The following is a 27,040-nucleotide window of genomic DNA, read 5'->3' on the forward strand; positions in this document are numbered from 1 at the left end:
TGACCGGCCTCTGGTTTAAGCGCAAGAGGCAAAAAGTGAACGCCTTCCGAAACAGTTCCCCAATCCCAAGTACGAAAGTGAGCTGCCAAAATGGTTCCATACGCCGGGCATCGTGGGTATCCCGAAGCCATCCTTTGCAAAGTTCCCCTTTCACAGCAGTTCGTAAAATGTTCTAACGACCAAGACGCCCCCAAAAAACAAAAATCAGTAGCAACTCTCTGTAGGTATGTGGTGAAAAGACCAAATCCTTCTGCGCCATTCTACGCCTTGACCCGCTTAGTATTCTCAGCTTTCTGCCCTTCGTCATCGAGACGTCTTTTCATATTCGCAGATGGCGGTGTTGTTGGTGGCGTGGCCGGTGGTGTGTCTTTCGACAGTAATTCGAAACCCGAACAAAGGTCAAGCTGAGCCTCTCCATCCTTCAAGGGCCGCATTAAATCCGCAGGAATCATTGTGGCAAGCTTACACTTGACTTCACATTCCTGGTATGTTTCGGTAGTCCAACCATTATCCGCATAGTTTTTGGCCTCAGCGATGCTGTATCCAGTGCTGAATCCTTCATGATATGCGTCCGGCAGAATCACTATGGTCTCACCAGGACGTTGGTCGATGATGCGGAAGGGTATGCCCAACTTTTCAAGCTTTTGAGGAAAGAAGAACTCAGCTCGATGTCGCATGAACTGGGAACATTTGCCCTTTCGACCAAGAGCCTCTTCAGCAACGTCGACAGCTGTAGAAGGGACCACAATCCAAATCTTTCGGCCTTTGTACAGGTGGTTTAGTGAGACGAGTCTGAAGTCCTCAGCGTGTATCTGAAAGCTTGCACCGAAATAAGGCCCTGATTCGTATACATAAGGTGTGTGGATTCCCGGGATGATGGCCTTGGTCTTGTCGAGCTTGTCACCTTTCAAAGGGTATATTGGGCTCTGTTCAGGAACACCAGCTTCGCGTCGCTGTTCGGGGGTCCACGCAGGGACATCCGCTCGATAGCGCACATTGCGGATTTGTTTGCGATCATTCTTCCGGTACAACTTTCTCAGCTGATCGATGGCCTGGATGGCAGAAACCTTGCATTGGGGACCGGTGACTGATGAGTTAAAGCTGCCTACAGAGGAGACAGTCTCAACTCGCCAGAAGCTGTTCTTCTTAATTTGGGTGGGTCGGTATGCGTTTGCAGGAACCTTTTGGGAGTCCTTTTCTGGCAGGTCCTCGACAAGTTCTTCTGGGAGGACGATTTTGAAGCAGCCATGGTTTTCGGCTTGGAGACTCCGGGCAAAAGCAAGGTTAGCTGAAAAATCGCTCCACTGTTGAACAGTTGGTTTAAGTCGCAAAACTTCATGGCCTTCGGGGCCGTCCCAGTCAAAATCGATTGGACCAAGTTCAGTTGGAAGTTCAGCAGGAAGTTCGCAAAGCTCCGACGGCAGGTCACTTAGAATTGAACTGGCATCATCTTGGTCACGTTCGGGAGGTGGCGAAGGCTCATTTGCTGGGGCTAGAGATGGTTGAATCCTATTGAAATCTGGCAGTGAAGAAGGTTGTTCAGTGATTGGTAGCTGCTGAGGGCATGGCGCTGGTTCCATGACGTTTGGTGAATTGGCGGGGATTGGACCCTGCTCGTAGGCAATCTGAGGAGCGGAAATAGGCGCAGGCGCAGGCGCAGACGGTTGACGGTGCGGAGAAGAATGTTGAAATTGAAGATGAGGAGTCGCAAACTCATGCGACGGATGTTGAATCTCCATTGAAGCGAGGGGAGGGCCCGTCTCGCGATTGCGACAGACAGAAGAACAGTTGATGTGGTTGATAGTGGAGAGTGAGGGTGAGAGCAAAAGTTGGCGACGAGTGAGAGGTGAGCGTAATCGCCACCCTGGTTCAGTCAGTTGGTCGGTACCTGATTCACAATCTAGGTACTGAGTAAAAGGCCAGTGAGTGCGCCTCGATTGTAAAATATTCGGATAAGCCTAGAAAAGAGAGACACAGATTCCAAATGTTGAGCGTCTTTCAATAGAGACTGCGATGGCTGTATTGTCTGTGCGAGATGAGATCTGAGGTAAGAGAGCAGGTGAAGAGAATCCAAAAGAATTGATTTGGTGCTGTAGAAAAGGTCCTGAGAAGCGGAAAGACAAGAGTTTAAAAAGTGCTAGTCCAAACGTGCAGTAGTAAGGGAAGAGGAATCGATGGTCATGACTAGAGCTTCGTGAAGGGGCCACTTCTAACAAAGCCACTGCCCACCACCAAAAAGTGTGTTTCTTTCCCTTTGTCTCTTAAGTTTTCGCTGAAAGAAAGCGAGCCATAGCGGGAGAGCACCTACCCGCACTGCACTCTGTTGTGGGATACAAAAAAAAGACAGAAGGGATGGAAAGCAACCCACCTAAAAGACCAAAAGTGGACCGAGCGGGGAGTCCAGCGATTGGTTCAAAAAAAGAATCAAAGCTTGGATTCTAGCGGCAAACCACCTGCAAGGTCCATGATTAGCGCGGGGAAAACCGAGTTTTAGGGACAAGAAGACGACATACAATAGAATGGAAATGGTTACTTGCGTCACGGTTCCCGAGTGAACAAAGACGAGAGTATAAAAAAGACAAAGATTTACCTTTGATAACCGAGAGATAAAAACAGCCATGCGGTGAAATTCACAATCAGTAAATGTGTGGTGATAACGAATGGAAGGTTTACGTGGGAGACCAGAATGACCCGAACAGCCACTTCAACTGTGTGATCAAGAAACTAATTCATTTATTGAATGCCTAATAATTTCAATAGACGTAGGCCAGTCTGTATTGGATAATTATTCATTTTGCAACCTATTTTAAGACAAGGAAGTGATCTTGAAGCCATAAAAGGATAAGCGCATGATCGGCACGCTAAGGCCCGTCCATCTCTTCTTTACTTGCGCTTGCAACGTTGAAGGACAAAGGCGACAGGGATCTTTATCAATCAGTTCCATAACCTTGGTTCAAATTTATATTAAGCACAAGAGTTTGGGGAAACCTTTGACCTGCGCCTAAAAGGAATTCGACGGCATTGTCGTAGCATTCCTAAGCTTGGTTAGATAATTTATAGTACATACACTAAGAGAGTATTGCTTTGTCACTGCCATTGCCCGTCCTGATACATAGCCTGTCTTTAAACTAGGAATGATTTCTTTGAGCATCTGGTGAGAATAATGTCTTTGCTGACGAGTTGTCAAGTGATGATTGAGAATATCTGCTTTGAGCATTGCACCCTCCCCGCCCACTCCTAGTCTTCCATCTGTCTTGATTGTAACAATGAATTATTGCCTGTAATGACAACCCCAAAGAATTTGGCCACATTGAACATAAGTGACGAAATTGTGTGATCAACATATGCAATCTTAATGAGCTTTTGAGCCACTGTTTATGTAGTACGTCATAATACTGAGTTTAGAGTTTCTGATGCGCCTGCCTCTTTCTTTCCTTCTGCCTCATTTCCCTAAAGAGATATAGCAGTCCATCAAAGAAGCCAACAAGTCAGACACTCCATTAATATCGTTTCCCGAATCTTGACACAATTAAAGTGCTCCAATCCTAACAAAAAATAACCACTTCCCGATAAACAGGTACGTAACTTGTCACACAGCAATTACTTAGCTATATGCACAACAGCCGTTTCTCCCTCTTCGGAACCTTAAACAATCCGAAGCAACAAGCATACTCACCAATCGATCTTTATGACTATCTGCCAATAACTCGATCAGATGAGAGGCTAAAACTTAATCGTCTGATATACTAAGGTGATTCGGTCTGTCAATTGACCCCTGATCCTCTTCGCTTTATATCGCCAGTTGCTTTCGTAATCTCGTGCAACACGATGTGCTTACTCGGCGATAGCGTCGGGTCGTATCAGGGTCACCATAGAGCTTCCAAATCCAGTTGCTAAGGTGTTTGTGTGCTTGTTCGCGGAAGGAAGTAAGGCATATAAAAAGCCAGTTTGGGTCCTCAAACTCGAAGAATTGTTTGTGATATTAGATAGTATTGTATCTTCCATGTTCCTTAATCGGCATGGAAGCTGGCCAGCTGTATAACTCCATTTGACCTTCCAGCCGAATCTGGAGTCGTTAATCTTCAACCCAAGACGTCTTATTAATGCGCGATGAGCCTCTGTAATGGTAACAGAACCCAATCTTATTATTTTAGTGATATTCAGGATGGGGTTCTAAGATATATCTAAGTATAATCATTAGAGTGGTTCTCAGGACAATATGTAGGACAAATCATGAGTTTTAGGTATTTCATATTGACCTACAGGTCATTTTGTCTATCGTTTACTAAATGGAGAAGAGAAGCGCTTGCTTTTACAATGCCGGCCACAAGACCTGACATCCTATAATACATCCCAGTATACTCAGTCCTATCTGATACTGGACTGGGCTATCACGACCTTCGGCTGTCGAAGATTTCTCTCGCAAACCCCCTACCAAACCTCCCCAACTTTGCCAGCATAAGAGGTATCTTCCTCCAGCCCCCTCTGACAAGCCACCAACTAGCTACACCACCAGTTATCAGTCCCGTCAGACTGATGAGCAACATATCCCAGTTCCTAGCCTTCCATATCGGCATGCGCATATCCGCTGTCTGCAGATGCATAGGGCGCAGCTCAACGCCGTTGCGGAACCGGAGTTCTTGATCTACCATGACTTCCTCAATGAGGTCAGCTGCGAGGTGTTTCCGCTTGGAATTGAGGATTGCTATGCGTTGCATGCGGCGGGCGTTAGTGGTGAACGATCCATCCTTGTCAGACGTGATGTTTTCGATGGCCGATGCGATAGAGGACGGTGTTAGATAGGATTTGTCAAGAGACGTTCCGACGCCCGATGCTGCGAGACGAGCGCTGTTACAGAGCTGATCGAAGAAGTATCCCACTGCAAGGACTGGTGTACCGTGGAAGAGAGTCTCGTTGGCACTTGAACCACCACCGTGGGTGAGAAATAATACAGTGTTGGGATGTGCCAAGACGGCTCTTTGGGGTGCGAACACCGGAAGGCGGAAGTGTGGGTGGGTATCATTGAGAAGACCTTCGACGCTGATGATTGAACCATCAGCTAGAGGATAAGTCTTGGAAATGTCAAAGTTGGTACGCGGTTTCTGGGGAACAGCCCATATGACACCGTTGATAGACCCAGCGTCTAGAGCCTGGATAAATCCGAGGAGATACTTTGTTAACTCCTCTGCTGGGAGGTTGACGTGAGTTCCCAAGCATACATATATCGTCTTGTCGTGGCTATCGAGGAACTGAGCTAGGTCTTCATCTAGGGGAGGATACTCGTCACTCAGGATAGGACCAACGGGTGTCATGAGAGGCGGCAATTCTTTAGGCGCTTCCAGGCCCCAGAAAGAATTGACCAGAACGAGGTAATCAGGCTTGGGGAGAAGTGAATGGCTGTAGTTGACGCCTGCATCAACACGCATACGCTTTGTCCATATTAACCAAGGGATGACCGTTGGTAGTGCTGCCAACACCACAAATTCGTTCCAGAACCGCGAGGTCAAAGATGCATGCTCAGAAGTCAATACCCCATCGGCCTGGAACCCAGGTTGGCCCGGTTGATAACTCACAGGCGCCATAGCATATGGCATCTGGGGCCAGACGCTTGCGAGCTGGATGTTGAACTGCCTGAGCATATCCCTCGCCGCACTATCAGCAAAGAAGTCCGCGACGATAAAGTCGGGCTTCGTAGAGGGATCCTGACAAAGAGCGCGCAGACTCCTGTAAGTCTCTGTCCAGAAGTTGTCAAAGAAGTACTTTGACTTCATCATGGGAGCAAAGCCGTGCTCATGGCGCCATAGACGCAGCCTCTCGTAGTGAAGATCCAGGTCATCATCCGTAGCAGCCGGACCGACGATATAAGTAGTTTTTATAAAGGGATAATCAGAAGTCCATTCCTCCTGGCCAGCACATGTAGCAAATTGGATCTCGTGGCCGCGAGAAGCGAGAACAGCGCCTATTTCAAGGACTGGGGCTATGTTGTTGTTAGTTCTGTTGGATAATGGCCTTCAATTGTGTGGGGGGATTTACAGTACCTGCATGAGTGAAACCTCCCGTTGTGACGAGGAGAAGGATCCTCCTGCAAAACTCATGGGGGTTGTCAGCCATTGTTTTAGGTATCACTTAGGCTGGATAGTTTAAATTGGAATGTGTGTGTTAGGATTGTGATGGGTTGGTCGTGTATTGATTGGCATGTATGACGCCTACTGCAAAAGTCCCGTTGCATTGGGAATACCAGTGGAGTCAAGCTTAGTTCCGGTGCAGTGGGACGAGGTAAATCTTAGACAAGATATCCTAAGTCTTTAGGATGGCCCTAGTCTTGATGAAATGTTGGCCTTTGTTGTCATACAACTAACTAACTGTACTCAAGACCAGGATTTATGAAGAAACCATTATAATAAGCATAGACAATTGATAACATTCCATTTCTCGTCTATCTCTATTATCATTGTCCATCGTGTAGTGTAGTCTTGTCAGAACTGGACCATGTCCCTTCTAACTTGCTTTAGTCAATGCCAAAGCCCTATTGAATCCTTCCTTGATGTCCGACGCACTTATATACTGAATTTCAGGATCGTGCTGCTTCCATGCGTTATCAATAATATTCCCAACGCCATTCCTATGCATTCCCACGTGCAACATTACCCAACTGTATGTTCCTTTCTTCTCTTCAACCCACTTAATCGTCGAGATACGTTCAACGCAATCCCGGTATTATTGACCAATCCAAGACAAAACATTAGGACAGCAAAGAGCTCATCCAGTGTCAAAACTGGCGTTCAGGGGTATAAAGCGCATTCCGGGTTGTAAAGTTTATAAAAGTCCGGAGTCTCAGAAATGAAGTGATTACGAAAAGTCATCAGGTCGTCCGGGTCTGGCCATGTCGTCTGCTTGTTGGATAAGATCCTTGGTCTCGCGTGCCAGACCGAATGCAATGGGTGGTAATGTCTGCACCCACATACGCCACTCGTGTGCGTTGGTCGCCACGCCCATGTTGGACATGTCTTGACCCTGATCAGCAGACTCTAGTAGGCGTTCTCGACATTGAGCCAACTGGGCTGCTGATTCGCCAAGGCCGCATGCTTGCGATTCCGCAATGATATCGCTGACAATACCGTTGATGGAACCAATGTCTTCGGAAATCCGGCGCATGTCGGCATCTCCGCGGACGGTGTTTACAAGTCTCTGGATTTCGGCTGATAGGATGGAATTCTGTTCCTCGAGAAAGAGCTGTTGAAATTGTCAGTGTTGCTGTTACTGACGCCGTCATGTGTGAAGATCACTGACCTTGAGATCTTCGGCGGCTCGGGGATCCAGCTGCGGAGCAACTCGTCCATTGGATTGGTTGTTTGCAATAGGTTGCCCGAGGCCGATTGGTACCGCACTGGCTTTAGACATGGATCTTTGGTGAGAGTATGGCTCAGCGGACTGGCGAGGTGAGCCCAGAGGGCTATATGCCGATGAGTCAATACTAGTTCGCATACCACTCAGACCTTGAAAGGGAGCGGGAGGCGGCAGTCTGTCCTGGATACTGACAGGATGCTCAGTAGCAACCGGTGAAAAGAGAGCGCTGGAATCCGCAGGCGTTACGGTTCCATCGTCATCGTCCAGCTCCTCGGCAGGGGTCGTTCGAATCTTGACCAGACGGAGCAGATCAACAATGGCAGCGGCCAAGTGCGATGCTGCGGTATCGAGCAAAGAAACTGGGGACATCCCAGCGCTGGACGCGAAGTTCTTGGAGGCCGTGATAAAGTTGTTTGCGGTCAAGGACACCTTGGACCTCAACTTGGTCTGCTGTTGGAGAAACTCCTCATCATCGGTCTGGGGCACCTGAATATCCTTGGTAATGCGGCGCACGCTAACGACGACGAGTTTCATAGCGTCAACCACCTTTTCAGGATCCTCAGTTCGAGCCTTTTGCAGAAGCTCATCAATCGCGATTTGGAATTTGGTGACATGAACATCTTTGACCATGCCACGCTCGTCCACGAAGCCCTGCTCGCGGACGTGCTTGGCCGCGTCGTGTTCAATACCAGGACCAGCAGAGGTTGCCCGCATGTGTCGTAGCTGAGTCTTGACTCCAGCGTAACGGTTCTTCCATTCGTGAACCTCACGCTCAAGCCTCTCAATCTTCTTCTCAAGCTCTGCGTGTCGCTCGTGTGTCGTGCCGCTTTGCTGAGAAAGCTCTCGCATCTCGAGCAAGAACTCCTGTGCCTCTTTTCTAACCTCGTCCGTGACCTGCTGTTGTTCTCGGAGTTCCTGTCGAAGCTCATCATTTTCCCGCTGAAGTTCAGAGTCTGATGCGCCATGCCCAACACTCCGTTCTGTTTGATGTGCTGCATCCATATCGTCTCTGAGTCTCTGAATCTCTGTTTCGTGATCATCTCGTACGCGCTGCAATTCTTGCTTCATCGAGTCGTTCAGGTTCTGCGCCTCAGCCAGTTTGTTCTCAAGGTTGAGTCGTAAATCGCTCCACTCTTGCTTCTCAAGGTTGGTAGCAGCAGCTCGTGAACGTTCTTGGTCCAAAGCGCCGTTCATCTCATCCTTCTCCTTCTTCCAAGCATCTTCCATGCTCTCAAGTTTCTCCTGTAGTTCTCGTACCTGGTTCTGGGAATCCTCCAATGCTTTTCTATCGGCCTATATCATGTTAGTATCTGCTTTTGCGTAAAACCGGAGTAATTCTTTACCTCTGACATTACACCGCTGCCGACACTCCTTTTGCTCTCGCGATTGGGGTCCTGGTCTGCGTATCCTTCACCTTCGTCGTCTTCCTCAAGCATAATGCTTTTGTTGGGAACGATTGTATTATTCTGGTTGAGCTGTTTCGGTGTAGGACGTCCGTAATCGCCATTCTGGCCACCTGGAGAGGCTGGCATTCCGTAACCATCTCCAGGTCCTCTCATAGACTGGGCATCAGAAGGTCTCCTCATACGGCTCTGAGCTCTTGGGGGGAAGTTGCCGTTGATCGGAGTGCCTGGTCCTCTCATGGACATGGGACTTCCTGTACGAGCAAGGTCGGCTCCCACGAAGCGAGGGAATCTACGTTCAAGTTCGTGATATACATCGGCAGCCAGGTCTCGGAATCGTGGAGGGCCAAGGGAAGATAGTCTTTGACGAGCCTGGTTTCGCTTGGGGTGGAAGTTATTCTCGGGCATCAGGAACGAAGGAGGGCCATTTGGTGCATTCGGAGGCGCCCTAGCAGCGGCCTGTCGTCTTATCAATTCGTCAAAAACATCGGTACTAAGCTCATAAAATTGAACTGAGGAAAGGCGCAGAAGCTTGTCGCGAGCTTTGTTCGGTTGTTGTTTGTGATTGGGATCGCGGGTGTTAAGAAAGATGCGCAGAGCGACGTAGTGCTCACTGAGAACGGCCTCGTCGAGGTCGCCGCGGACACTGTTACGGCCTTCGCTGCGAGCATAGAGCTGGGTGCCGTTACTTGATCGCGCAATTGAAGCAGGCGGCGATGGTCCTCCAGTGCTTCTAGGACCTGGGCCAGGGCCTTGGCCTGGTCCTGGACCCGGGCCGCCCATAGGAGGGTTTGGAAAACCGTTCATGCTCATGGCGCCGTTGGAGCCGCCCGAATTCGGGGGCGATGCAAGATTGGAGCGACCGTTGGGATTGGGAAAGGGGCCGTCGTCAGGTTGGTACTTGGAAACAGAGTAGTCGCTACCGCCTATAGAGATTGGGGACAACGGCGCATTGCGTCCCAAACTGATGCTCATGATCAAGAAGAAGAAGAAGAAGAAACAAAAAAATGCGAAACCGAAATGATGCTGGAGGGAGATGGAACTGGAACAGCGCCAGCCGCCTGTCTCATATGGGCGCCACACGGAGACGGGGTCGAGAAATGAATGCAGCCAGCCCGGGTAGGTATACAGTACAGTAGGCTCGGAGTTGACAATAAATCAAGTCCAACAGGAACAGGCCCCAAGGATCCTTTCCCCCACAGGATTAGGATTGGCGTCTTTCAGGGGCGGTAGAAGCGCCAAGCTCCAGCGTGTGGCCGAAAACGACAAAAGCGGATGATTTGGGTGTGGCTCAATGGTTGAAAGGAATGTTGATGATGATGATAATGGATGGTGGTGATTGAGAAAAAAACAGTATCAATGGGAGTGATGTAAGAAGATACGGTGAGGTTTAAAAGAATTGTCCAGTAACAGTTACAGGGAAAGACGTTGCGGGTCGGCCTCAGCTTGTGCTGTTCCTTCTTCCTGGTCGGTGACTTGCAAGGTGAAGGAAAGTAAACAAGGGAGGGAGAGAAGGGAAGATGATCAACCATAGATAGGTAAATCGAGAAAGTAATTGGATTGGGCTATCGAACCCAGATCAACTGAATCGCATTCAAAGTAACATCAATTCTAGTGATCCAAAAGGGGGTTCAAGTTGGATTTAGACTGAATCGGGGTGCATATCCCCTGAACTGAAGTTTACTAAACTCCACTGACACCATCGCAACGCAACGGAACTTGACTGCTTCCAGAAAATAGCGTGCGTACTGTGCAGATTGCCCCAAGGCGAACCAAGTGGGTTGCTCTGGGCAGATGCAGCACGAGCACCGAGATCTCCATTGATGGACGGGAAATGAGCCCTTGTCCGGGTCATTGTCTTCTGGGGTGAGAGTCCAGAATGTCTCGGTATGGAGATGGGCCACGTCTCCCCCCCTGGTCTTGCAATTTATTAATATCGTTGATGAAGGAGTTATTAATTTCTCGAGTCCACCGAGATCGAACAAACCTGCAAGGTACAGACGGGGTAACGTTATCTCGTCAGGAAGGCTTTATCGTGGATGTAGTTACCACCATCACTCCATCATTAATGTATCGAATTAGCTTCTTGCATCTACCGCGCACCAGAACTTGAAAGATCAAATGATATGATCCATGCAAGGGGAACGGGAAATAAGCACTTCTGTTCAACCAATCTCGATGCAATTCAGGGCCTAGGCTTGAACACCTTATTCAAGCCTCCGCTCCACTGATTGCACTGTGCCTGTGCTGGAACCTCTAGCCCCAGGGCTGTCGCCTACCCCTGAAAACCAGTGAAGCACCGCTTACTCCTCGGCTCTAATTCGTCTGATGATCCTCGTCAGGCGTTCGAAGCTTAGCGGGTTGCCGAGCGAGCTGGGATACGCGGGTCTTAAAGCTAGGCCGGCACGTGCTTTGATATCACAGCCACCCGGGTCTTGTAACCCGGAATGACACTAATTAAGATGACATGAACTACAGAGTACGGATGAAGAATTTATTACGGAGTATCCGTATGCTATAGTTTATCATAAGAGGCCTCAATTGTTAATGGTATCGTGGGGTACGGAATACATTGGTAAAAATAAATAAAAACTACAGCATGCCTGGCTATCGACATTAAAGGACCCTCGCTTATATGACCAAGAAATATTCGCCTGAACCCTGGAAAAGATGGTCTAAAGATCATCGGTGGAAGCTTACATTTACATACCTCTATATCCTCTATCTCTAGGTAAGCTTTAGGCCATGAGTACTATGGGAATCACTTATGATTTAGTCTAAACATCATAAGTTAACTTACCAATTTCGTCTCTTATGCTATTATAATTCAAATAGTCCACTGGCCCAGCACCAGTCTTATTAACAGCCTCAAACATTCCAAACTGATATTCCTCGTATTTTCCCCGTCCTTATTCCTACCCACTAGGCGCCAAGAAACCTTAACCAGGCCTCCATGTCAGAAGCAAGCTTGTTTCCAATTTCAGCATCAATAACACCTTCCTGCCAACTGATATCAACACAAAGCTCTTTCCCTTTCACACTCATGGAGCTGATATGAAAGACGGGAGAGGTAATCTCGCAGCTAAGCTGAAACACTGCTCTTTCGATCTTCCAGCCTGACCCTGACCCTGATCCTTCAACCTCTCCATCCATCGTGCCTAGGTTGGACACGCCCCAAGCACCGACTCGTGGCTTCTTGAGTTGCTGTTTCTTCTGTATGCGCCAGTCTTTCACGAGGCCCATCAAGCCTAGAGGATCGTTGTTCATGCCCTGATCCACCTTGTGCTGGATATCCTTTCGAGCTTGAGCCGCGGCGGACCAGACGATATCCTCAAGCTTTGTCATGACATCTTCATCTGAAGATACGCCTTGAGCTCTGGTACGAAGCTCTGATACCATATTCTCATCAAACATGTGGTCGCAAAGCGCCATCTGATTATCCATAGTTGTGCTAGGAACATGCCAAGGATAAGCGTCAGATTCGGCGGGAATGAAACGACGAACATCCAACGCAGTGATGGCATACATGGATTTCGCCTCGTTCTTGTGATGCTTCTGGCCTTCAGCCAACTGTAGCGAGAGAGAGGCCAGGGGAAGAGCGTGTAGAAGACCTGCGATAGTAGTCTTATGCGCTCGGCACTTCTCAACAACTCTCTTCAATGTTGCGTCGTCGATTGAGATGGTTTTGAACACAGTTCGATAAGGCTCCTCGTGGATAGGAGCCCAATTGACCTGTGTAGGGTCGCTCGATACAAGAAACGGGGGTCTTAGCTCTTTCCAAATGGTGGATAGAGCAAATCCCCATGAGATAGGGATCTTGATAAGCTTCTCTGGTGGCGGTGGGAATCTATCCGCAACACTCTCCAGGATCAGCACATTGTCCTTGAGGGAGTCCAATTTTTTGCCGACTTTGGGATCGTTGAGATTACGCAGGAGGCTCTGGTGGAAGATCTTGCCTGCTACGCCATCACAATTGGTGTGATTCCAGCAAAAGATAACATCCAGTGACGCCAAAGGCCCTTCTAGATATAAAACAGACATTCTCCACCCCGGCTTAGACTCAACATCGGTAAACCAAGTGTCGAGTTGACTGCCGATAGCTTTCTTCAAGGAAACATCATAGTCTTTGGGTTGTTGGATCTTTTCCCAAGTCACATGTGTACCGAGATCAATTCTTTCGAGCTCGATCCATGATGGCATAGCTGAGTCTTCATTCAAGATTCCCACTTGTAGCATTGGATGTTCGATTACTGTGAGTGCCACAGCCATGCGGAAGGCATCTTGGGCATTTTCAACTGTACCTCCAATGAGGCGCCCTGGGAGAACATAACGGCACGTTACAGCAGTTCCACAGCTATGTCGTAAAGTATGTAGGGCTGAGTGATACAATTCTCTGTTATAGTCAGTACATTGATACAATTGGAGGTTGAAGTTGAAAGAGGCCATACAGATTGCTCATTGGTCGGATGACCTTGGGCTTTCCTTGTGGTGCCATTTTGCCGTTTTGCCGTTTGTGTGAATAAATAGCTTCAGAGTCAAATAAGGGTTGTTCCAGTATTGTATCGATACAAACTTTATTAGACTAGCTATTCGTTGTATTTATCTGATGTTTTACGAATGCGGTCTCCGCGGGATACCGTCTCACCTTGCCGCGGATGGGCGAGTAGGATGCGAATGCATGTTTCCTTAGAATGAGATAACTGAGAAGATAACGCCAAGGCAATTGTCCTATAAGATTGAGTCTATTTTGTAAGGGTGACAGACAAGTACTGAATTTGTTTACTTTGGACTACGCAGTCAGCTGCGGCTGTTTGTTCTGTACTTGAAGCTTAGGACTTCCTGATATCCGACCAATTCCGTGTTTTAACAGTTTTAAACCAGCAGTAAAAAATGACAACTAACAATGAATAAATTGAGAAGACATGAGTATAGCATCATGTGGTAATGTCTCGTATTAGTGTATATTGGCACTCTCATATCTACTCTAATGATGATCGTGCTAAGTTTAGGGTAGTCTTTACCACATGGATGATCAATCGACCTTCATGTTTGACAATCTACACAGATCCAGTCTCCCATTTGTGGCGTCATGCTAACTAAGATCACTCTTGTCTGTTTATGAGGCGGCCCTCAGAGTATCGAAAAAACTTGACCGCTGGAAGCATAAGAGATGAAATTAGTAGGTCACTTTATGTTCCTTAGACTATGGTTCTTAGACTACTTATTGTTATACCCTAAGACTTGGGAGGCACTAGGCGGCATTAAACGCAGATAATGTGATTTAATCGGCTGCCTCTCAATACCCCTGAAAGACTGGCGATCATAGTCGTATCTTGGAACTAAGACATTCGATGTCATCCAGATCTTCAAATCTGTGTTCCACCTCTTTTCTAGTTGACAAACCATAAACAAAGACTAGGCTAGGAGACTTGGCCGTCGGCGGATCAGATACAAGCGCCGTTCTCTATGAGCGGTTCTTAACGACATGAATCGTTCATTTCAACCTAGAGCGATCGCCATCACCTTGTGAGATGCTAGGAGGAATGGGCATCGATTCAACGAAGCCAGTGGGTAACAGAAAAAGGATAGTCTCCAAATGTTGGGGTATAAAAATAAATAACCTTGGAGTGTAGTCCAAACACCATAAACTAACTTGTTCATTTTGTCTCTTATACCACACACGCCAAGATTAAATCCTCATCAGCCCAGGGGATAGTAGAAAATCCAATACCTAGGCTTATAATGCAGATAATAAATAGTCTAAGAGCGGGTTCAAGATCATAAAGTAACTAAACCATCTTGTTTCTTAGGTAAGGTATTTGCTGCAATATCACAGGCCAGTTCTTTTTTCTTCTTTTCTTTCTTTTTAACACTCACTATGGATGCAATTTGGACAATCTTCATTATAAATGAGAAGCCGGTCAAAGATCGACGTTATTCATCTGCCTATGATAGAGTTGCGTCGAATACACTGTGAGGGGCCTAAGAAACCGACCACCATGATCTGCTTGATCGCGAAACCATAATAGGGATAGCAGCGGATGAGTCGATGGAATAAGGATTCTGTGGGTTTGTTGGGTCGCAAGGATGGCATATCAGTCGCCCACAACCCTAGCTGTACATGACCACAGCACGTAATAAAGGCCTATCGCAGGTCGTCTGCCTGTGATGACGGGTGTATACTGTTGAAGGAACATATTGGTTGGGTGCCTCAGTGCCTGACCTGTAGGCTCGGGGTATATGTTGCTTTGTGGTTGTCACGATATGATCTGAGTCGATTTGACCAGGTTCGGGTATCTACGATTGGGAGCAAGAAAGCGGTACCCTCCCCATCTAAGTCCTCTGAAGGCCCGTTCCGCTGATCTTTCTACCAGGAACATTTGAGCTTCAAGATAATCTGAAAATACAGTATCAAGCCGCCTGGGATGTAGTGGCATACCTGAGCTTCATGTCTCTATCGTATGGTGTTCAGTCACCTCACCAAGGCATGTAAAAAGCGAGCTCCTACGATGATCAGAACCAGGCCACAGTCCAGGTTGCTGGCAGGTTGGGCCATCTTTCCTGCCACGAAGCGAGAACGTCAGGTACTCGCTCATCAAACGTAGCTCTACTCGACGCAGAACCGTTATCGAAAACAGAGGCGCCAACGGCCTCACGCTCTTCCCGAGCGGCTGCATTGAGGGAATTGGCAAGGTCCAGGATACCTTGACCACCAACAGCAGCTTCCTCGTGGTTATCCTTGATTTCAACATTGATGACATGGACAGGTCGGTTAAGGGGAGAGCCTCTGTTCATGAGGTCATCCACAACAGCGTCCCAGCATCGTTCTTCGCAGGTAATGACAATGTCGACCAGACCGCCCTCAGTACCCTCGCTGCCACGGTCTTTGGCGTGCTGCAGGCGAGGTACACCGACCTGCCAGTCTTGCCAGCGCTCTGGACCCCATTTGACTCCGCGATTACGATTCAACATATTCAGGATACCATTATTCTTATACAGTCGAGCGTCCTTGGACTCAAGCTCTTTGAACATACTGTCATAGGAAGTCTTGTTAAAGTGGTATACGTTAGGTTGGGTAATGGTAGGTCCAGGCAAGCGGACGAGAGAACCTGTGCCGAAGGAGATGACAGGGTAATCAGCCTGCGAAAGCCGGAGATGGGCCTCCATAGATCTTTTCGCATGTTAACAAAACGCTGTTAATTGTAGGACAAGTATGTACGAACCGGTTGTTGTTACTGGCACAGACAGTGCAGAATTTTAGTTTGTATCCATTGTTGCCTTCAGATGAGCCATTTTGGCCTTGGGCCGCAGAGCCACCATTAGCAACCTCCATCTCTTCAAGGTTCTAGCCGGGCGAGAAAACGAGATTATTGGTGGGCGCAAAAGCGCGTGGCATGCTCGAGTAGCAGGACGCGCGATAAACTACGAGGCAACGATGTCAGCACGTTGTCTCTGTGTATAAGTAATTCATAAACAAATGATGTAATCAATCTTCAGATAAAAAAGCGTATAAAGTGTCTTTTCAGCAAAGGAAATTCAGACAGCTCCAATATGTTAAACTCATCATAGAAATGTTGTTTGTGTATCAATCAATCATGCAGACACTTACCAGTTGTGAATATCAGATTGGCACAATTACTTTCATCTCGTCGTCGTCTTTCTACTTGGGTTGTGCGCGACGCGTGAAGAAAGTTCTTTGCAGGAAGAAGGAGGTTGGAGAATTGTGGTGAAACTGTTAAAAAGCTGAGAGCTAGGGCGAGATGACGCTAGTTTCCACAATTGTCGGCTAAAGTGCGGTGCGATAGAGAATTAGTAAGCAGCCGCGTTGGCATTGAGACATCAATGGAAGGTCTATGGAAAAAGGAAGCGTTTTCTTGATGCGGGAAGGATAACGACAGGCTTTGAGAGCACGGAGATAATTCTGTCAAAATCTGCGTGAAATTACCAGCTGTATTGATGGTTGTTGTTTTCTTTAGTAACTGACCACAAGGTTATAATGAGGCATGGTAAAGCTAACAGAGAAACACGGGATGAACAACAGCGTATTGATTCTAACGTCGTCAGACGCTGGCAGCGGAATGATCCCTTGAGACGGAATTCGCATCTAACGCCACTTATAGAATCTAATAGAATCTGTCATATCGTTCAGGAAGCTGACATTAGTATCCTTGAAGCAGCAAGAATACCTGCCCGTTGAAGATGAGGAAGACAGAATAAAGCAGTCAGTTTGTTGATAATACCAGCAGGGGCTTACAGAGATTCTTTTAGTATCCAAGGCTCGGGTATCTAGTTTTCTGTTCCCTTTATTCCATTGGGTGGTCAGACGGCTGAGATTCCTTGTTGCTTAGGATCGACCCAGCGGGAGGATCTCCACCCGAAGCTTTCTGAGAGATTTTATTGGCTATTAAACGCCTGCATAACCTGAAACAAACGACGCTTTGACGTTAGCCAATCATGGTAGAGACCAACCTACTAGGAATACATAGGAACCTCGAGAAGACTCAAAAGACACTGAAGACTCGGATAACAGAAGCAAGTCTTGTTGATTACTTGTTGTAAAACAATATAATAATTTATTCGGGCAGTGCTTACATCATTAAGTTGGCTTGAGCTTATTATCTTTCCGTACCTTAAACTTGTGAAGTGCATCTCCCGAGTTCTCATCGCATCACAGCGAGTTGCAGTGCACCATGAACAACCATGTTTGTTGCAATGGTTGTAATATTGCAGATCACTGTCACCTGTGCTAGCCCTGCATGTCCAATTACGCTACACCACCTTTCAATGAACCATAGAAATTATCTCGTGTTAATTAGTCGTGGATGTATCCGCAATCTGCAGCCATTAAAGCCTCGGCCGTTGACAAGATCGTGGGCCCCCGGACTGAACCTGGGATCAAGATCCCAAAAGCCCGATAAAGACTCGAAGACAACAACAACATGTGCTAAGGGAAGATCCATGCCATCAATTCCCCTGTTCGTCTCGCTTTGCCTCGCCTTGCTTCCAGCTTCCTACGTAGCCGACCTCAATCTAGATGCCCCTGTCATACACCTTTCGGGGTCTAGTTTCATCATCCTGCGCGCCATAAGCATGGTAATTTCCAGAGAAGCCAGGAAATGTTGACGGGATGATCCCATTGCGACAGCAACGATGCAATGTGCGGAGATTGCTTTCTATGGTGACCCAGTTGAATTCTCCTGGTTGCCTTGATTCAGCTAGATCTACCTATCTGCAGATAGATGAACCAAGTTCTAACGGCCCGGGTGGGCATCCAGCAAGACTCCCGTTGGGAGTCGTCGTACGTCTTGTCTACGTAGGCGCATGCGCATGCAAGACGACAAGCAATATGCCAGTTCCGGGAGGAACACGAGGGACACTGAGCACGGGCTTAAGAGTAGAAAAGAAGTGCAGAGAACGTCGTGGCGTCCTTGGCTTTGTTTGTTGATCGAATATACGTACAACTTTTAATTAATTACATGGTTAAGAACTTACTTAGGATGAGTGCGGCTCCTCCAGACCGGGTAGGGGTTGCATGGTAGCATTTCACATCCTTGGGCTACTACCAAGCCACACGAGTTACTGGGTAGTCTAGTATAATCAGCTCGCTAGTTAAATGATGTCAAAAGACGTTCAGATCTGGGATGGAAACACTCGGAGATTTGTTGTATTGATTACCTATATTTGACCATGACTTATTTGCACGACACAACCAACGTAGAGACAGTCGACATTTGACACCTTTTCCTAAATTTAGTAGGTCCAAGCTACACAAAATTTAGTCAATTTACCCCTCATCTGGTAACTGTCTGCGACTAACAACCTAGACAAGTTATTAACATGCATGTCACCCATATTACTTGATGAAACCGGGTAGTCCCATTATTTGATTGCTTGCGTATCGTTTTCAACTTATTAGTCGACGTTCATCTCTTCTGCCTGCACATCATCAGCTCCGACTAGTCAAGTCTCTAGAACAGTTTAATTCCCTTCTTCCTAGCGCTTAGGGAAGAAGCAGACGACAGAAAACGAGTTTCATTGGGTCCTTCTCCCTGACTTACAGGCGCTGACTCGCTGGTTGACCAGTCGGATTGGTGCACAAGGCGCTTGCTCCAGTGGTGTGGTGCACTATCGCGACCAATTCTGCTCCACTACAACGCCTCCAACTCCAGGTCTTGGGCCCGAACGTACGTGCCAACGGGCGCCCTTACCGGGTGCGGTCTCCCCCAGGTCCTAACGTTAGGCTCGGGCTCTCATCAATCCTCACCCGCTCACTCGCAAGCAAGCAAAGACAGGCTCATGCTCTGAGGTCGGGTGGGCAGTCGCTTCTTTCATTCTGACCTAACCTAACCCAACTCTGCCTTACATTCTCATCCATCAGCAACCCTCGGGATCCTATCCTAACTCAGCCCAGGGCCTGGAAGCGCAAGCGCAGGCATAGACATTGGACGGCCATTTGCGGTTACTGTACAGTGCTGAGCAGTTCTGAGCCCTTGTTCATTCCTAGCACCAGGAGCAGGGCATTGTTTTCTCTTCTGTTTCTATTTCGGTTGCTACTGTAACTATTGTTGCTCTGTTTCTTTTACACTCCTTCGCTTCTCGCTCTCTCCACACTTGCAACCAAATACATCCTGTGCTTTTGTCGCCTGACGACTGGTCGTCTCGCATCATTTGCATTAGGGCTACATTGACCATCGACTTGGAACTCGACTGGAGCCTTTTGATCGACCGCCAACCTACGGTACTCAACGTCTTAGCGTTACGGCTGACTTGACGTTCGCCGCTTCGACCACCTCTGTTTGGACAAGAAAGACCCTACCTCGAGTGTTCAAGACTGCACACTGCGAATCGAGTATCGCATTGATTTCTTTGGCGCAGATTGTCTTTGTCTAACGCAACATTTTCTATCACTTCGAACCCCACGATCTTGACCTTTCCGCGGGTCCTCTGTTCTGCGACCGCACTGATTTATCCGTCAGTCTTACTGAAGCCCCGCGAGACCTTTGCTGCACGCCCATCTTCCGGCGGTTGCGCGGCCGTGTGCGCCAGATCGCACGACTGTCGCTTGACTCTGTCTTGAAAGGCATGTCGGCGACGGCAGTTATGTCGACGACCTCTTCTCCAGTGACCTCTCCTTCAGCAGCCGCAGTCTCTTCGCCGAACCCTAATCACCCCGCGCTGCCACCTTTAATCACATCTCCGTCATCGCGCCGAAGCGTTCAGTCCCGACCAATGTCACACGTTTCCAAGAGCCGACTTTCCCAATACTCGACAGGCTCTTTGCCTACGAGATCCCGTCCGAACTCCCACATATTTCCAATGTTCCCCTCGACTCTTTCGTATACCCAAGTGCGGGACTTTGCCTACCCTGTCACTCATCCTCTACACTATGGTCCGCCGCCTGAACCTTCGGGCCCGCCATCGGGCATGACAACGCCCGCAAGCGAGCACCGACGATTGTCAGACCCTCCGGGCTCGTTGGATGCACGCATGCCTTGGGAGTCGTGGGGTACTGAAGGATTCAACCGTGCTCATGACCTTGCTCCCATCCAGTTCGACGGTGGCCCCCCATATAGCGAAGACGAGGATTTGCAAAGCCCCGTCGTGGCCACACGCCACCGCAAGCACAAATCGACTTCGGCAGCGACAGGCATGAGGGGGAGGACAGGTCGTGATGATGTGCGTTCGGCCAACTACGATCATGAGCGGGGTTACTACATGGGAACTAGTGGAGACGGCAGCGAAACTTACTATGTGAATAATGGCAGCGAGGCCAACGGTCCTGGCGGAGACTTTGTCACATATCCGCCAGACCAGGCACGACACAGCCGGGCATATCATATTGCTCAACAACCCAGGGCTGCCGAGGGCGGTGAGTACTATCAGCCCGAGTCTGACAGCTCCCCATCGTCCCCAGGCTTCAATGACGAGTCTCGCTATTCACGAGATTATCAGTTTACTATTACGTCGCCGGACGAAGAGTTCCATGGCAAGGCCGTTGCCTTGTTCGATTTCGAACGAGAGAACGAAAACGAATTGCCTCTGGTTGAGGGCCAGATCATCTGGGTTTCGTATCGACACGGACAAGGCTGGCTGGTTGCCGAAGACCCCAAGACGCAAGAGAGCGGCCTGGTGCCCGAGGAATATGTCCGATTACTCCGCGATATCGAAGGAGGAATGAATAGCCTGACTGGCCATCTTGTGGAGGGATCTGGCTCTCCTGACGTGGGCACACCTACCCAAGCGGAGCATAGCGGTCAATATGGCCACACTCCATCTTCCAGCAATGCGACTAACGGGTATCATCAGCCAATCGTGTCGATGTTCTCGACATCGAGCAAAGACCTTGACCCGTATCCCACCGAACAACTGGGGCTTCAATCCGGACAAGCGCCCCCGCAGGTCGTCCACTATCATGGGCAACGAGGGGGAAGTCAAGCAAACACGCCGACAATCGCGCAGTCTCAAGATACTGGTATTCTGAGGAGGGAGAGCCACGATGCTGGGACGAGAAGGGACTCGAACGTCACGCCGGTGCAGGAGAAGCCGCCGATGGAGTTGGGAGAGCCGGTCGCCGGTGAAGAAGTGAAAGAAGTGAAAGAAGTCGAGAGGTGATACCGAGGATTGAATAATAACGAATTGCATGTCATGCTTGAAGAGACGCTCACGATTCGATGTATTCCGACGGAGCGGGCACATATACCAATAATACCACAGCGAACTTTAAGATGGATGTATAGCAGGTGATTCTAGAAGTATGCATCCCGTACGTTACTGGATATTGACACCTCAGTTTTTTGACAGCGATTGGCGAGAAAAGATCTATTGGAAGGTCGTGATACTCATAACGGAGAAGAGGTATTAATGTAGATAAGTTGAGTCTGTTGAAGCAACAGGCTGGGGTTGTTCAGCGGATAGAGGCAGGTGCCGTGTTGAAGAGATGTATACCACTGAGATCGAATACTGTACCACTAAAACTGTCGAAGGTAACAAGATATTATGAATCATACAGAGCCACTCCAAGCTATTGCTTGTACTTGTTTCATCAGACCACAAGTACGTAGTAGACATGCACGTTCCAAGCTCTCGGAGTAGTAGCCTTGGCTAGTGATATCATAAGAGATGAAATACTTTAGTTTATATATCATATTTAGGACAAGCTTAGGCCTAAGTTTTCTACTACATCTTAGCGAGTCTCGAAGTCGATACATAAGACACCTGTACCTAGCAGCTACCAAGGTACTAACTAATAGCACACCTGGTCACGACAAAAGTCAACCAGAAGCTCTTGGCATGACAAACTCAATCGCTTAGATCGTCTCCATTGATGTTTCGCTAAAGACAGAAAGGAAGACTGGTTGCTTTGTACCTTCCCGCTTCAATTACGTGCTCGGGATATCACGTGACTCATAACGTCATCTCCAACCGTCGCGATTTCGGAACTAAGGTACCTCAATACACCCACTTCTCTAACTTTGAGCAACGTCAACAACTCTTTTTGCTCTTTTGTTTCTAGCCAATTGACTTATCAATTGACCTTTAAAGAGTACCGCAATACCGTCAAGATGTTCGCCCGATCTGCATTCCGCGCTGCTCAGCCTTTGAGGGTATGGTTCTCCCCCGCGCATGTCGCATCTGGACCCCTCTACCGTGATGATTTTGGATTATCAATCGAATGTTTCTTTTATTAGACCACAGCAGAAGCTAATTGAGTTCGTTTTCAGTCTGTTCGTCGATATGCCACTGAGGCTGGAGGCGCTGGCGGTTCCAATGCCCTCCTCTATGCTACTGGAGCTGCTGTCCTTGGTGGTGCTGGTTACTGGTACTTTGGTAAGAGCGGAGCTCCCGTTTCTGCCGCTGCCCAGGATGTGAAGCAGGCTGTTGGTGCCGAGCCCAAGAAGGCCTTCACTGGTGGTGATCAGGGCTGGGTCTCACTCAAGCTATCTGATGTCGAGATTGTCAACCACAACACTAAGCGCCTGCGTTTCGAGCTCCCTGAAGCTGACCAGGTCTCTGGTCTGCACATTGCCAGTGCTCTTCTCACAAAGTACAAGGGCCCCAATGATGAGAAGGCTACTCTCCGACCTTACACCCCCATCAGCGATGAGAGTATGTAAAGCGACTTTTTGTGTATGAGCGCACACTAACTGCTGTACAGACGACAAGGGCTTCCTCGACTTGCTTATCAAGAAGTACCCCAACGGTCCCATGAGCACACACTTGCACGACATGGCTCCTGGCCAGCGCCTTGACCTCAAAGGCCCTCTCCCCAAGTACGCCTGGGAGGAGAACAAGCACGACCACATCGCCCTCATTGCTGGCGGCACTGGTATTACCCCCATGTACCAGCTCGCCCGCGCCATCTTCAACAACCCCAAGGACAAGACCAAGGTCACTCTTGTCTTTGGTAATGTCAGCGAGAAGGACATCCTCCTCAAGAAGGAGTTTGAGGAGCTGGAGAACACCTACCCCCAGCGCTTCCGAGCCTTCTACGTCCTAGACAACCCCCCCAAGGGCTGGGTCGGCGGCAGCGGCTTCATCACCAAGGACCTTCTTAAGACTGTCCTTCCTGAGCCCAAGAACGAGAATATCAAGCTTTTCGTCTGCGGCCCCCCCGGTCTCATGAATGCCATCTCCGGAAACAAGGTCAGCCCCAAGAACCAGGGTGAGCTGACCGGTGCTCTCAAGGAGCTTGGCTACAAGGAAGACCAGGTTTACAAGTTTTAAACAAAGACATGTGTGAATTTAATGATAGATTTGAATGTTGGCGACAAAGATTACTGTTAGTGTAAGACTCTAGCTTAGAGAAGCGACTTAGATGACGGGTGTGCCGTCTTGAATTGATACCAGGTCAATCTATCTACCAGATTCATGAGCGATAATGGCGATCACCAATCAATTTTTAGTAAACCTTTAGTAAAGATCTACTGAGAACATATATCCATAATCGAGTGCTTATACGAGGGGAGATAATCGCTCATTTTTCGTCTTATATACTAGCCTGAGATTATAAGCATACATTCCCAAACAGAGTCGGCAACCTAAATCGTGTGTAACAGAAGACTAGTACCCTAAGCTTTAGGGTATAAAAATAAATAGCCTAATAAGTTTGATCTAAATGTCATAAACTGACCTACTGATTTCGTCTCTTATGCTCCTAGCAGCCAATTTTTCTAATACCCTGGAGACTCCCTAACCCGAGAGGCTATCGATAGCCTTGTTGATACATCGTACAATGATAGCAGACCACTTAAGTCCGTTTGTGTAATCCTTCGCATCGATACTCTCGTCCCAGCCGGGGAAAACAGCTATGACTTTGTCAGCATGTGAATCGAATTTGCTCAAACAAGTTACTTACCTCCGGAGTAACCGGTCCAAATACCAGGCGCAAAAACTACGTGCTTGAACCAATCTCGGCCATCTAAGCCACCTTCGTAGAGGAAGTTGCGCTCGAGGAACTTATATCTCTTGTTGATCCTCTCAATAGTGTAGCCGAGACGGATTTTCCCGATAATGTTCCACCATGGAAGACCCTTTTCGAGTTTGCGGTTGGCAATTTCAGCTTCAGCATCGAGCTCACTAGCTTTAAGGTGAAAGTGCCCGAGCTGCTGACGAATGTGGTCGAGACTCTTCTTAAACTCGTGTTCGCTTCCGATGGGCTTGTCTGACAAGACAGTACCGCGCATACTAAAGATTTTATCGTCGCTCATGACTTCGGCAGCAGGCTCGAACTTGGCCTCAACCTCATCAAGGTAGCCGTTCAAAGCATCGGCATACTCTGTAGCGCTGAAAGGGATGATGACAGTGCCGGCGAGCTTGGCAATGGTGAGACCTAGGATTTGAGCCATGGTTCGGTGGTACTTGAATCCCACATCACCGTACTCCTTCATCCAATAGAAGCTATCGTAGTTGCTATGGTAATGATAGACGGCACTATTACCGTTGTACTTAAAACCGAAGTCGATGCAAGGAATACCCGCAAAGTCCTGGAAAGCTGTGAAGTCACTACCACTACCCATAGTAGCAATTCTTCCAGACCAGAGATCGTTGACAGTCTGGCCAGGAACGGTCTGGTTGGCCGAGGGAACAGCGTTTGTGACATCGCGGATGATTTGGTTGAGGAGAGGAGCTGCAGATGCGGTGAACTCGGGACCATCAACACCGACGTCAACGTTGACGTAGGCAACGTTAGCCTCTGAGAGCCATGGAAGATACTCCTCAACCCACTCGGTGCTGCCAATAAGAGAGTACTCCTCGCCGTCCCAGCTCGCAAAGACAATAGTTCGAAGAGGCTTCCAGCCTGCCTCAATAGCCTTTCCAACTCCGCGAATGACTTCGTTGAGAACAGCAGAGCCACTGTTGGGATCACCAGCTCCGCCGACAATCCAAGCATCCCGATGGTTTCCAACAACAATGACTTCGTTGGGGATGGTACCATTGACAATTCCGATAACATCCCAAATGGGTGTGGTGACATACTTTTGCTCGTTGTAAAGGTTGACAACAACGTCATCTGGCGTAGGACCAATGTTGTACTCAATGCCCTTGTATTTCAAGCCGAGGTTCTTGTTCCAGTACTTGTTGAAGTCTGATGACTTTGGACCATGGCCGTTGAGAGCCTTGAGGATGGGAAGAGCATCCCGGTATGAGATGGGGATTGAAGGGATAGACGCAGTGGCGTCATCGACTGGGACACGAGGAGCATCAGGCTTGGAAGGATATCCAGGAGTGGATCTAAAAGGTTAGCAGGTCCTTGATTCAGAGTAGATTTTACATACGGATCACCAGGACGGATGCTCAAAAATTCTGCACTTCCGCGCTGAACAGCACTAGGGTTACGCGCAGGTCCCTCAGGGTAAGGCTTATATCCATGCTCTTCGGTCCTCTCACCATCATCGCCGGGATCGCTGTAGATGAGGACCCCAACAAAGCCAAGCTCCTGTGCGCGTTTGATCTTGAGGCCTCTGAAGATTCCACCGTATCTGGCAATGGCAATCTTCCCCTTGACGTCAACCTTGGCATTGACGAGCTCCTCGTAGTCCTGGTAAGTTCCATAGTTGACATAGACGAAGGAGGCAGTGACGTTTCCGCTGGCCGAGTAGCCATGGAAGATGGGAACGCGGTTTTCGTAAGAGGTTGTTGGGTCCTCTTCGATGATGTCCTCTTCAAGAGAGGCCTTGAATGTGGTGTTCCAGCCTTTTCCGTTCTTTGACTTTTCCAAGATGGAAACACTGGCGTCAACAGGGTAGTTGAGATAGGCATCATATGCCACGATGCTGGATTCAACTCCGAACTCCTCCCAACGGTCCCTTGTCCACTCAGCCTAGAGAGAAAATTGGTCAGTGTTTGTACAGATAGTAAGTGGGTGATTGCCAACCTGTGAGAGGTTCTTGCCAGCCAGATGGGGGCCAGAAGTATAATAACGGCTCCATTCCTCGGCCTTTTTCGGGTCTGGGGTATCAAATAGGATACGTTCCAACTCTTCGTAACTCAAATGACTTTTGCCAGGTAACCAAGAGCCAGGATGACCATGATGATGGTGAGGTCCAATCAAGAGAGTTTGGATAACGAACAAGCCAAACCCGCCAATAACCACGACAGAGCAAATCAGAGTAAAGAAGCGACGCCAGATTTGGTGAGGGTACCTCCGCCGAGGAGGGCCGACCCGAACAGTCTGTATGAGAGGAGTGCTTTCGGTTGGCATTTTATCTTTCTCTTGATGAGAAGAGCTACTGGATAGAGTCTTAGTATAAGTCTTGGTCTTGGGTCCGGTCCTGATGATCAATGTTGTCCGGGAAGTGGAGGGATAAAGGTCTTGGCGGGTCGTTTAGGTAGATGTTCAACTCACAACCGACTCATAGTGGTGGATGTCCTAGAAGATGTTACTCCTGGGACTATTCAGATTGTTGACATGCGTTGGAGCCTGGATAATGATATTTGATATTGATGATGTTGATAGAAGGAAGATAACGAGAGAAAGACGTGATACAACGGGTGATGACGTTACAGGACAACGGAGCTCATTGGCCAATCACAGTCACGGTGTACTCGGGATCCACAACGTTTGACATGCCTCGGGATGGCATAAAAGAGTGAATAATTTTATGCAGCTTATGATAGTATCTTGAACCAGAGGGAGGCTCTTATCTTTGTTTTGATGCCCTAAGCTTAGGCCTTGAGATCACTACTTATAAAAGGTTACTAACCACCAGCCACTTCTAGTTCAAACTTCCACAAACTTGGGATGATGTAAGTTATAGCTAGTAGGTGCATCTACAACTGAGGCAGTGCGT

The 27,040-nt window shown here is 48.3% G+C and overlaps 9 protein-coding genes across 9 annotated transcripts; 3 read left to right on the forward strand and 6 right to left on the reverse strand.

Annotated features, from left to right (window-relative positions):
- Positions 1-30: 30 nt before the first annotated feature.
- On the reverse strand, positions 31-2,054 carry EDB82DRAFT_90668 (JmjC domain, hydroxylase-domain-containing protein). The gene has a single exon (XM_025726855.2). It carries the CDS (start codon positions 1,737-1,739, stop codon positions 261-263), a length of 1,479 nt encoding a protein of 492 aa, XP_025588375.2. The 5' UTR covers positions 1,740-2,054; the 3' UTR covers positions 31-260.
- Positions 2,055-4,234: 2,180 nt separating this feature from the next.
- Positions 4,235-6,198, reverse strand: EDB82DRAFT_490794 (uncharacterized protein). The gene is made up of 2 exons (XM_025726844.2): positions 6,039-6,198; positions 4,235-5,977 (listed from the first exon to the last, which is right to left on the reverse strand). The coding sequence occupies exons 1-2, from the start codon at positions 6,109-6,111 to the stop codon at positions 4,392-4,394; spliced, it is 1,659 nt and encodes a 552-aa protein (XP_025588374.2). The 5' UTR covers positions 6,112-6,198; the 3' UTR covers positions 4,235-4,391.
- A 633-nt stretch (positions 6,199-6,831) lies between these two features.
- EDB82DRAFT_90711 (uncharacterized protein) lies at positions 6,832-9,847 on the reverse strand. Its single transcript, XM_025726833.2, has 3 exons — positions 8,691-9,847; positions 7,291-8,640; positions 6,832-7,233 (listed from the first exon to the last, which is right to left on the reverse strand). The coding sequence occupies exons 1-3, from the start codon at positions 9,723-9,725 to the stop codon at positions 6,850-6,852; spliced, it is 2,769 nt and encodes a 922-aa protein (XP_025588373.1). The 5' UTR covers positions 9,726-9,847; the 3' UTR covers positions 6,832-6,849.
- A 1,385-nt stretch (positions 9,848-11,232) lies between these two features.
- Positions 11,233-13,611, reverse strand: EDB82DRAFT_490798 (alcohol acetyltransferase-domain-containing protein). Its single transcript, XM_025726822.2, has 2 exons — positions 13,199-13,611; positions 11,233-13,143 (listed from the first exon to the last, which is right to left on the reverse strand). The coding sequence occupies exons 1-2, from the start codon at positions 13,243-13,245 to the stop codon at positions 11,673-11,675; spliced, it is 1,518 nt and encodes a 505-aa protein (XP_025588372.2). The 5' UTR covers positions 13,246-13,611; the 3' UTR covers positions 11,233-11,672.
- A 1,652-nt stretch (positions 13,612-15,263) lies between these two features.
- Positions 15,264-16,083, reverse strand: EDB82DRAFT_472347 (RNA polymerase II subunit A C-terminal domain phosphatase SSU72; the record flags this gene model as incomplete). Its single annotated transcript, XM_025726811.2, has 2 exons — positions 15,264-15,921; positions 15,974-16,083. 2 exons carry the CDS (start codon positions 16,081-16,083, stop codon positions 15,264-15,266), a joined length of 768 nt encoding a protein of 255 aa, XP_025588371.2.
- A 1,262-nt stretch (positions 16,084-17,345) lies between these two features.
- Positions 17,346-18,224, forward strand: EDB82DRAFT_490804 (uncharacterized protein). Its single transcript, XM_065608375.1, has one exon. It carries the CDS (start codon positions 17,451-17,453, stop codon positions 17,871-17,873), a length of 423 nt encoding a protein of 140 aa, XP_065465843.1. The 5' UTR covers positions 17,346-17,450; the 3' UTR covers positions 17,874-18,224.
- A 1,626-nt stretch (positions 18,225-19,850) lies between these two features.
- Positions 19,851-21,362, forward strand: EDB82DRAFT_521621 (uncharacterized protein; the record flags this gene model as incomplete). The annotated part of the gene is made up of 1 exon (XM_025726800.2): positions 19,851-21,362. The coding sequence occupies one exon, from the start codon at positions 19,851-19,853 to the stop codon at positions 21,360-21,362; it is 1,512 nt and encodes a 503-aa protein (XP_025588370.1).
- Positions 21,363-22,206: 844 nt separating this feature from the next.
- On the forward strand, positions 22,207-23,669 carry EDB82DRAFT_442238 (uncharacterized protein). Its single transcript, XM_025726789.2, has 3 exons — positions 22,207-22,354; positions 22,472-22,856; positions 22,906-23,669. The coding sequence occupies exons 1-3, from the start codon at positions 22,313-22,315 to the stop codon at positions 23,472-23,474; spliced, it is 996 nt and encodes a 331-aa protein (XP_025588369.1). The 5' UTR covers positions 22,207-22,312; the 3' UTR covers positions 23,475-23,669.
- Positions 23,670-23,798: 129 nt separating this feature from the next.
- On the reverse strand, positions 23,799-26,702 carry EDB82DRAFT_490813 (uncharacterized protein). Its single transcript, XM_065608376.1, has 4 exons — positions 26,125-26,702; positions 25,526-26,070; positions 24,106-25,481; positions 23,799-24,055 (listed from the first exon to the last, which is right to left on the reverse strand). Exons 1-4 carry the CDS (start codon positions 26,449-26,451, stop codon positions 23,940-23,942), a joined length of 2,364 nt encoding a protein of 787 aa, XP_065465844.1. The 5' UTR covers positions 26,452-26,702; the 3' UTR covers positions 23,799-23,939.
- Between the last annotated feature and the right edge of the window lie 338 nt (positions 26,703-27,040).

This window comes from Fusarium venenatum (genome assembly GCF_020744135.1).
Source record: "Fusarium venenatum strain MPI-CAGE-CH-0201 chromosome Unknown EDB82scaffold_1, whole genome shotgun sequence".
NCBI lineage: Eukaryota > Fungi > Ascomycota > Sordariomycetes > Hypocreales > Nectriaceae > Fusarium > Fusarium venenatum.